The 10,939-nt window shown below is 41.9% G+C and overlaps 1 protein-coding gene across 2 annotated transcripts in view; it reads right to left on the minus strand.

Annotated features, from left to right (window-relative positions):
* The window catches only part of LOC129863852 (syntaxin-binding protein 1-like), a 44,072-nt gene extending 33,133 nt beyond the window's left edge, over positions 1–10,939 (minus strand). For both annotated transcript variants that reach the window (XM_055936187.1, XM_055936186.1), the window contains exon 1: positions 10,779–10,939. In XM_055936187.1, coding sequence (XP_055792162.1) covers positions 10,779–10,815 — 37 coding nt within the window. In that variant the 5' untranslated portion in view covers positions 10,816–10,939. The remainder of the gene's footprint in view (positions 1–10,778) is intronic.

Below are 10,939 nucleotides of genomic sequence, written 5' to 3' on the forward strand. Positions count from 1 at the left end.
AACATAAATAGTCGACTAAAGTAATACATTATGCATGTCTAAGTGTTTGTGTCAGTCTGTGGCTCTGACCAGACCAGTGTAAGCTCTGGGATGGGTTAGACCCAGAGCTCTTTCAACTGTAGGTGAATCAGGCATAGCTGTCCTCAGCCTGAGCCATGTGTCACTGTAAATACTAAATTCATTTGACATCTTATAGATATATTAAACATCACGTCTCATATGTTCAAATTAGGTGGACACGTCACCTTCACCTGATGCTGACTTTGTCATCCAGAGTACAGCAGAGAGAATTGGAACGGCTGAGACATATGCAGATGTTCCCCAACCATTCACCTCACAGGGAGGCGGTGTTCTAAGATCACAGCATAATGAACCTTCTGTCGCTTTAGCAGCCTAGCTTTAGCATCAACATTAGCATTAACATCAACCCATACCACAATGCTAGGCTAGCATTAACATCAACCCATACCTCAATGCTAGGCTAGCATTAACATCAACCCATACCACAATGCTAGGCTAGGATTAACATCAACCCATACCACAATGCTAGGCTCCAGCAGGAGTCATTCAACAGGATATCAGACCATTATCCTTTCCACTTCAATATGCTTTGGTATCAAACATTATCATTAAGTATGAGTATGCTTAGCACAGGGTTTGTCAGCCTTTTATCCACACCGGAACAATTAGTCTCATTAAGAGGCTGGCTGGCTGTTTGTTGTGTCATTGATGTGTATTGGTTATGTAATGGTTGTGTATTATGTCTTCCACTCCTGAAGAATCCTCAACCTTGACCCCAACAAACAATGCCTAGCCCTAGCTACTCAATACTGTGAATTTAACCCTTTACCTTCCGGTTCTGCCTTGCGGGTCGGCAACTACGATTACATGATCCATTTTCTCTAGATCTCAGCATCCGTCCCAGGGAATGTAACACCCCTGCTCTTAAAGAGTCAGGCGGCCATTTTAAGCAGGAAACAGCCCTTCCCATATTATTTTCCCTCTCATCTTCTGGACCATGGAGTACCTATGCTTCTAGTCCTGGAGGGCACACAGCAGGAGCCACATTCACTCGTAATTGTCTCAGTCAAAACAATTAGCAACTCGACTGGTTTGGTCCTGGCTGACATTTTGGATGGCTCTTGAAAATACAAGAAGAGAATAGACACATTTGGTTAAATTATTTGGTTAAATTATGCCCTGGTCATATTTCATTAAGCATACTAAACACAGTTATTTAAAAAACACAAATATTTAAAAAACAGAGGAAAATAGATTAGAGGTATAAATATTGACTACTGCTCTCCTTGGCGTGATCGTCAGTAACAGAAGGGGTAGAGTTTCTCAGAGTGCCCGTTCCACAGACTTTGCCGTTTACAGACACCCACAAGTCAGTCAGCTCTGTGAGCCCAGTCTGCAGTTACGCAAACTTGCACAATGCCTTGCCCCTTTCCCACTGGTCGTGGCTACAGCAAAGGGTCACACTCACATCCATCCATTTCCTGCTCTGAGCGAGTGGGCATGACCTGCAGCCAGACTCTGACAACACAAACAGATCCCAGATCAGCTAAGAGACATCTCAGGAGAACTGAACAGGAATAACAAGCAAGCAGAAACAACTCCCGTCCACATCTCAGCTGGGGTCAAAGGTTGTGTTGTCAGAGTCTGGCTGTAGGTCATGCTGACTCTCAGAGCAGGAAATGGATGGATGTGAGTGTGACCCTTTGCTGTAGCCACGACCAGTGGGAAAGGGGCAAGGCACTGTGAGAGGAAAAATAATATATAGAGGTTTAATTCTAACAAGCGCAGACAAGATGAAGACCCTGAACAATCCCTCACGAAAGTATCTTATTCTTAGTATGTTGAGGTAACCTGAGAAGTATTTTTCTGCCACAATCTCTTGGTGTGTCGGTGTGTTATATTCCATCTATTTTCCATTTTCCTACAACACAGTTTTATGTAATGATAGCTGGTATAATGTATTATGCAATTGGCATGAAAAACATATAAATGTTGGCATTAGACATTTATTTTAAAGGCATGCAACTGGGACTGGCACAATTACCGTTTAACCGTGTAACCAACAGTTATGGATGTAGACCATCATGGAAATAAAATAACTTTCATAAGCGTTATTATTATTAGATTTAAAAAAAATTACAAACAGCTGAAGGCCAGGCATTCATACAGTTGAGTTAGTTTCTGTGGTAACATGGACCCTTAATGTGATTAACCTTTGCTCCTCCTTGCTGAAACAAGAAACTAGCAAACAAGTCGGTGGTTGCCTAGGCAACGCCCCCCACAATGCAGCAGCAGCACACATCAAAATAGAATGAATTGAAATAGAATGAATAGAACGGGCTTGGAACTTCTAACCCTGGCTGGTAAACTCACGGGTATACTCACAATGGCTGTCTGGTATTGTGATAAAATAATGTCCATGGCAATGTAGAATGTTCTTTCAATTTATGTTAACTGATGTGGCTCATGTAATATTCTGAGTCGATATTCATGTAATAATAAGGAATTCCCCTCGACCACGCCCACAAATTGGGGAAAACAACGATTATTTTCCATTAACCCCCAGAGTAAAAGAGCCAACTTTGTTGTCACAGAAATAACAAAACGTAGCTATGTGTGGAAAACATTTCATCACAGGTAAGACATTTAACTTGTTTAGTATAGTCCGTTTGTAACTCCACTCACTACTTGTAGCTGTATACCAGAGGTGGGACCAAGTCATTGTTTTACAAGTCACAAGTCTCAAGTCTTAGCACTCAAGTCCCAAGTCAAGTCTCAAGTTCTAAACTTTGAGTTTCGAGTCCTAAACAAGTCACAATGTGCTCTCACCAAATGTAATACCATGGTAGCCATGAGAAAGACCCCCCCCCCCCATAGTGATAGACTATCGAGGATGGCTATGGAGCGCAATCGGGCGATGTAGGCTTGTACACAATCGCCCAACCTTAACACACACACACACACACACTCTGTGTGGTTACAGTAGGCTAACATATGTCAATGGTTTTAGGAACAGCAGTAACATCAGGCAGAATTTAGGCTACCAAATCAAATCTAATTTTATTTGTCACATACACATGGTTAGCAGATGTTAATGCGAGTGTAGCGAAATGCTTGTGCTTCTAGTTCCGACAATGCAGTAATAACCAACGAGTAATCTAACCTAACAATTCCACAACAACTACCTTATACACACAGTGTAATGGAATGAAATAATATGTACATAAAAATATATGAATGAGTGATGGTACAGAACAGCATAGGCAAGATGCAGTAGATGGTATCGAGTACAGTATATACATATGAGATGAGTAATGTAGGGTATGTAAACATTATATGAAGTGGCATTGTTTAAAAGTGGCTAGTGATACATGTATTACATCAAGATGGCAAGATGCAGTAGATGGTATAGAGTACAGTATATACATATGAGATGAGTAATGTAGGGTATGTAAACATTATATGAAGTGGCATTGTTTAAAAGTGGCTAGTGATACATTTTTTATATACATTTTTACATTATTAAAGTGGCTGGAGTTGAGTCAGTATGTTGGCAGCAGCCACGCAATGTTAGTGGTGGCTGTTTAACAATCTGATGGCCCTGAGATTGAATCTGTTTTTCAGTCTCTTGGTCCCAGCTTTGATGTACCTGTACTGACCTCGCCTTCTGGATGATAGCGGGGTGAACAGGCAGTGGCTTGGGTGGTTGTTGTCCTTGATGATCTTTATGGCCTTCCTGTGACATCGGGTGGTGTAGGTGTCCAACTGCCTAGCCAGTTGTAGCTCAATCTTGGTTGCAATGATCACGTTCCCGCAAGGACTGACTGTGTGGAGGCTCATTGATTTAACATTACGTTAGCCTACATGCTACACTAGTAAAGTAATAAAATATATAGCTGTTGGCTATATTAGCCACGACTTACCGTTCTTTCTGTTCTTTGTACAGCTTCAAATGTTGAACAAAGTTGGAAATTGTTGCGCCCCCGTCTGTAATTTTCTTCCTGCATGTTTTGCAAGTTGCAATCTGTTTTTTGTTGATACAGCGTCGTCTTTGTACCCACATTTTTTTGGGGGGGGGTATCATCTTTCCAAGGGCTCCATCTGAATTCACCCGCCGACGTTCCTTTGCACTGCCACGCACAACTTTTTCTCAGCTGGCACAATTTGATTGGCTGCTGTCCGATTCAAACTGTAATCCGTTAAATGAAGAGCTGATGCGCTGCACACTTTTTAAAATAGCATCATTTTTAATATTTGGGCTTGGGGAGGGTATCAAGTCAGGTCGAGTCATAAGGCTCAAGTCACGAGTCATTGGTGTTAAAGTCAAAGTCGAGTTGCAAGTCATCATATTTGTGACTCGAGTCTGACTCGAGTCCAAGTCATGTGACTCGAGTCCACACCTCTGCTGTATAGTTCGGTTGCTTGTGTTGTTGGTCGTGGCTAGCTTAATGTTCTGGTCGGTAGCTAGCTAGCAATCACTCACTCAAGTAGCTGCTAGCACCGTCATGAAAAGGGGCATGAGGGAAGCCCTAAAATATTATGTTTTTCTAAGTAGTGAGAACGCTCGGTAGCAGGCAATGTTGAAAAGTCATGTTTAGACATGTTGTATTTACTTAAATGTTGTTTTGTAATTGACTAAAACAAGCAGACAACAAGAAAATTGTGTTTGAAAAAGGTGACGTTTTTGCTGTGAGACAATGGGTTAACCTAGATAAACACCGGTTGTTTTCCACACAAGCGGAGGGTGCCTTGAAGTTCTATCCAGTACTGACTGGGATTATGGAATGTATTTTTTGTTATGTCAGTTGAATCAACAAATCACAGAACATATTGATGGTAGGTATGCCTAATCTTCCTACTTTTGCTTCCTGCTTTTACTTCCTGCTTTGCTCCTAGGTCAAAATATAAAATATACTGCACCTATGTGTACACTTGCAATGGCTGCCAGCCCACCCATTATGCCATCATTGACTTGAATGGGGGTGGCCGTTCTATTCATTCTATTTCTATAGAATGAATGCACCCATGTGTATTTCTGTACACATAGGTGCAGTTTGTTTGGGGTTTTAGGCTGGGTTTCTGTACAGCACTTTGTGACATCAGCTGATGTAAGAAGGGCTTTATAAATTAATTTGATTGATTGATATATCAACACATGTAGTCAGGAGCAAAGGAGAGGAGAAAATGTGTGTAAAAAAACATACATATATTCAGTACCGTTCAAAAGTTTGGAAACACCTACCCATTCAAGGGTTTTTCTTTATTTTATACAATTTTCTACATTGTAGAATAATAGTGAAGACAACAAAACTATGAAATAACACATATGGAATCATGTATTAACCAAAAAAAAGTTTTAAACAAATCAAAATATATTTTATATTTGAGATTCTTCAAAGTAGCCACCCTTTGCCTTGATGACAGCTTTGCACATTCTCTCAACCAGCTTCATGAGGTAGTCACCTGGAATGCATTTCAATTAACAGGTGTGCCTTGCTAAAAGATAATTTGTGTAATTTCTTTCCTTCTTAATGCGTTTGAGCCAATCAGTTGTGTTGTGACAAGGTAGAGTTGGTATACAGAAGATAGCCCTATTTGGTAAAAGACCAAGTCCATATTATGGCAAGAACAGCTCAAATAAGCAATGAGAAAAGACAGTCCATCATTACTTTAAGACATGAAGGTCAGTCATTTCGGAAACTTTTAGAGTTTCTTCAAGTGCAGTTGCAAAAACCATCGCTATGATTTAAGATGAGTTGGACCGCAGAGTGAAGGGAAAGCAGCCAACAAGTGCTCAGCATATGTGTGAACTCCTTCAATACTGCTGGAAAAGTCGTTCCAGGTGAAGCTGGTTGAGAGAATGCCAAGAGTGCAGCACTGCTTCTTAATCAGGGAGAATGGCATTTTATGACTTCTCATTAATTCTCATAATCATTACTATTCTAATCTAGCATTCAAGTGGTCTAGTCCGTGTGTAGTCTGCCATTAGAATACAGATTAAATGTTGGGTCTGTCTGTGTGTGTTTACAGTGGCAGGATGCAGACACTGCGTCACACAATGAGCTCAGATGAGTGTGTGTGAGGTAGGCTGAGTATCTCTCCCAAGGTCAGTGGAGAAGTTTGCGCTCACGGTCATGTGTGTGTCCTGGTGTTGGGCTGTGCAGCTGGTGAGTGCTTGGGCTGGGGGTGGGCTAATGAAATGTTCAGTAACTGCCTCTCTCTCACTATACTGCAGAGTCTGGTCAACCCTGAAGTCCTACAGGGAGAGGTGTCTCTCTTCCTTTCCAGCCTTCTTCCATCCCTCTCCTCTCCCTGCCTAGTCACCTATCTGTCCTTCTGATTCACTTTGAAATAACAGCTTAGCAAGCCTCGGAAAACCAAGGCTTCTTTACGTTCTGTTGGAGATTTGGAAGGATGGCCCAACAAGATCTTAGCAGGAGTCATAGTTCCAATGGGGATGTGGGGTGCTCTTGAGCTATTTCTCACTGTAGACCACGAGTCACTACAACAAGTAGTAAGTCATTATACTTGTCACTTTAGGTAAAGTGTTAGACATATTTAGCTTTTTATTTTGCTGACACACACACACACATCATTTCCTTGGCTTCTGGAATTAATATCTTGTAAATCAAGACTGATTCCAGTCAAATAAGTTGAATGAAGAACTGTCATGGCGATTCAAACAATAAAAAAACGTTTGATGTGTGATTTAAAAATACACAATCAAGCAGCAGGAATAACAAAGCAGGAGAAACACCATGAATCATCGGGTACGATGCAGACTCTTGGCCCAGTTTGTCTGCTGTTCCTCTCCCTGGCAGTGTCACTAGATGAACAGTCATGATCACAGACTAGCCTACTCCCTGTTCCCTCCTCTGCTGTGTCAGGCTCACTATACAATACTCACATCTTACCCTGTAGACGCAGTCTGACAGAAAGGCTCTCATATAATTCCGCGCCATTGTGAAAATATTAAAATGCATGTTTTAGGCAACATATTTCCAACATGTAAATAAGAAATCGGTCTCTTTATTAATACAGCCTCATAACTGGGGTGAGAACTGAATGATGTGTGTACAGGATGTGTGACATCCCTCTTGACCCAAACCGGCTGCGCGCGTGCGCCATCGTGCATAAATTTGTTTTGTCCCCACACCAAACGCGATCACGACACGCAGGTTAAAATATCAAAACAAACTCTGAACCAATTACATTAATTTGGGGACAGGTCAAAAAGGATTAAACATTTATGGCAATTTCGCTAGCTAGCTTGCACTTGCTAGCTAATTTGTCCTATTTAGCTAGCTTGCTGTTGCTAGCTAATTTGTCCTGAGATAAACATTGAGTTGTTATTTTACCTGAAATGCACAAGGTCCTCTACTCCGACAATTAATCCACACATAAAACAGTCAACCGAATCGTTTCTAGTCATCTCTCCTCCTTCTAGGCTTTTTCTTCTCTTGACTTTATATTGCGATTGGCAACTTTCATAAATTAGGTGCATTACCGCCACTGACCTCGTTCGTCTTTCAGTCACCCACGTGGGTATAACCAATGAGGAGATGGCATGTGGGTACCTGCTTCTATATACCAATGAGGAGATGGGAGAGGCAGGACTTCCACCACGTTCAGCGTCACAGATAGAACTGACTTCAATTTTAGCCCTTGGCAACGTAGATGCTCGTTGGCACGCGCGAGCAGTGTGGGTGCAATAATTGAATAATATATATTTCTACATTTATTTTGCAACGCTCGCGCACGCGGCGCGAGCGGTGTAGTCAGCCTGTTAGGCGTAATTTTGCAAATTAGGAATCCAATAGGCATTGAGATCCTGTGTCTGCCTTTTCTTTCCCAAACATTATTAGAAGTAGGTCTCGGCCTTTATTACAGCCAAGACAATGTACTATGGAACGCCGTTTGGGTCTTTGTGCATCAAAAAGATACACATCAAATAACACTATTTGACGTGTCAAATAACAATATGTAAACTATATGCAAATGTTGGCCAAATCACTATATGAAAAACTTCTCATTCGTCACCAACAAACGACTAAGTCATGTCGAACCTTGAAAACTTGAGACCGTTTTTTAAAGTTTTTCCCAGCCAAGTGCGTCAAATAGTGTTATTTGACGTGTATCTTTTTGACACGCAAAGACCCCAACGGCGTTCCATAATGTGCCAGTTTATTATTATTTAACGTACTGTATTTAAACAAGCCATATTGCATAACTGTCATTAGCTCATGGAATGTTACAAAGGATTTTGTTTTGGCGAGGTCTAATCCGCAGCCAAATTACCCAGATCTACTACTGAGCTGATATCATTCATACTATACATATTACAGCTTTATGACATCCATTTAAAAACCACTATAAATTGAAAACGTATGACTCAGCTGTCCTCACTATAGTCACACTCCAAACCAAGGTAGGCCTTTTGGGTTGCAATGGTCATACACACCTGCTTACATATTTGGAATGCGTAGGCTAACCTGATCTCTTGAGAATCAAGCTGTTGGGTTAATTTATTTCATATTATTTGCATATCTAATTGCGCTACCATTACTGAAGTAATCGATTTGTATACCTTGTTCATCAGTGACATGGGCAGTGGATTTAGGTATAGGTGACATGGGCAGTCGCCCAGGATGTCCTCTTGCCGCGCCTGCACACATTTTTTGGGAATGGTGACATTTGCGCAATCGGTTTTCTATGCTCATTTGCACATCACGTCAATGATATCATGTCACCGTGTGGGACTATGGGTCAATTAACCTTGTCGGAGTGGGTGGTGCCCTGATTCTAGTTTGTGAGCTAGGCAGGCTACTGCCTGGGAAGGTCTCCCACTCAGAAGTACGAGATGGGGCGGGGATAAATTGACCTCAGGTCTCCCCACTGGAAGCCCGAGGTAGGTGGAGCGGGGTGAATCTATCACATAGCGCACCTCTAACTTTGTACAGAACTAATGCAATTAGTAAAATCAGTCACACTACGAAATGCTACCAAATAATCCACAATTCATTCATAATACTGTAAATATATAATTTCACAGACATATTGTTGCATTTTTTTCTGGTTTGTGCGAAATCGTTTATAATATAAAACCAGTCTGCACACCTCCAAGGTGAATTGGTTTAGTCTTGACTCCTGGTTGACAGTGTTTGGGATGGGTAACGTATTGATGCTCGAGTGCCAAATCAACACACATTTGTTTCTATTTGTCTTTGTTACTTCTTTTTGCATATATTTATATAGTTTTAAATGTTATGATTATAATTTGTGTTGTTCCAAATGTCTGAATAGAAAAAACAGTAAGTGCGGAATGGTGCTATTTTGTTGGGGGGTGGGGGGGCTCGCCCAGGGAGCCATTCCAGCTAGAACCCCCACTGGACATGGGTATTCGAAAGCTTCGTTTATCACTGGTCTGACGGCTAGGCTATGCCTAGGCCTATACATCCATAACCTCTGGAGATAAATGTGCAATCAACAGCAACGGAGTTATCGACAGGGGGGTAGCTGCATACTTGCCATTATCCGAGAAGAACATGCTTTATCTTACAATATGATGCCCGATATTTAGTGAGCCTTCAGGACGAGGAAAATTCCTCACCCCGTCATAAATCTGGTATATGTTTAAGCTGCGCACCCATTTCCCAGTGATTTGTGATGCTACTGAATAGCCTACTGCTATTTCGTTTGAACAGTTAGAGAGAGATGTCCAAAAGCCCCTACGTGGCCTACAACATCCACGGACCTCAACCTCAGGGGACTGGGCAATAGGCCTAGTAGCAGGTCCGTCTAAACACAACCACCGATGGTTATTTTTAAACCATACACCGATGCTGTTTTACAACTGCTACTCATGCTGCATAAAATATGCTTGTAGCCTTCATCGTGGGCCAAGTGGGTCTATGTGCATTGCCTCCTGTATATGCGGATGAAAGCACAGTAAAACCCGATTTCGAAAAGGTGTTACCATACCGAATGCGGATTTATCTCCGGGTTTATGTGCTCCATACAGAGGACAGAACACACCCTCCGCCATTATCCATCTAATACTGCAGACCAAGACTATCATCAGACTGTTCAACCTACATTTCCTTGTTTGAACCGTTCAACCTGAAAGATGACGTTCTACGCAGCGTGTTGTAGGCTACTGGTGATCCATCATAGGGGTGAGGCATTGCTGAAACAGCGGAATCCCGTAGACGTAGCGCTCCTGGATGGAGAATATTCATTTACAATCCATCTATATAATTGTTATAGGCCAACAACGTTCCATTGTGCCTAAATAAAAGTCATGGGCCTGGAACAGCCTATGATTTTAGACGATGTGTCCTAATGTCACCCCAATGACGCACAGTTTGTATTTTAATTTCCGATTGGAAGTATATTATGGGTGTATCTGTCTTTCTCGACCTTCTCATGCAGAGTTCGATTTTTATCATTGATCATTGGCCGCAGCGCGCGAAGAATAACCATGTGCAGTTTATATTAATACGCATCAGCATCGCTAGAGCTCTGGGACAAATGACACAGGTATAGGTCCCTGACGCATGCTGATAACCACAGTTGCACAATGGTAAATCAGCGCACAACAACCTGCCGCATCCTGGGGAAAAACACGCACCCACACATTTACTTCACCACCCCATCCGAGACAAATGCACAGTGCATCCCATCGATGCGTTTCCATGGATGTTTATTCCATATCAAATAGTAAAAAGGGATGTATAAATATAATAAGGTATTCTTACTTTCACCGACCACCGCCTTGAGTCCTATGGGTGCCATGATGCTATTGTGTGTTTGACCGTATTCTCTCCCTTTGACTCCCTCTTCCTCCCTTGCAGTATTCCTCTCGTTTCTCTGCTCGACCGAATGTGCATGCCTCACATCGCAGCTGACTGCAGAGCTT

Source organism: Salvelinus fontinalis, chromosome 10, assembly GCF_029448725.1.
Source record: "Salvelinus fontinalis isolate EN_2023a chromosome 10, ASM2944872v1, whole genome shotgun sequence".
Lineage (NCBI taxonomy): Eukaryota > Metazoa > Chordata > Actinopteri > Salmoniformes > Salmonidae > Salvelinus > Salvelinus fontinalis.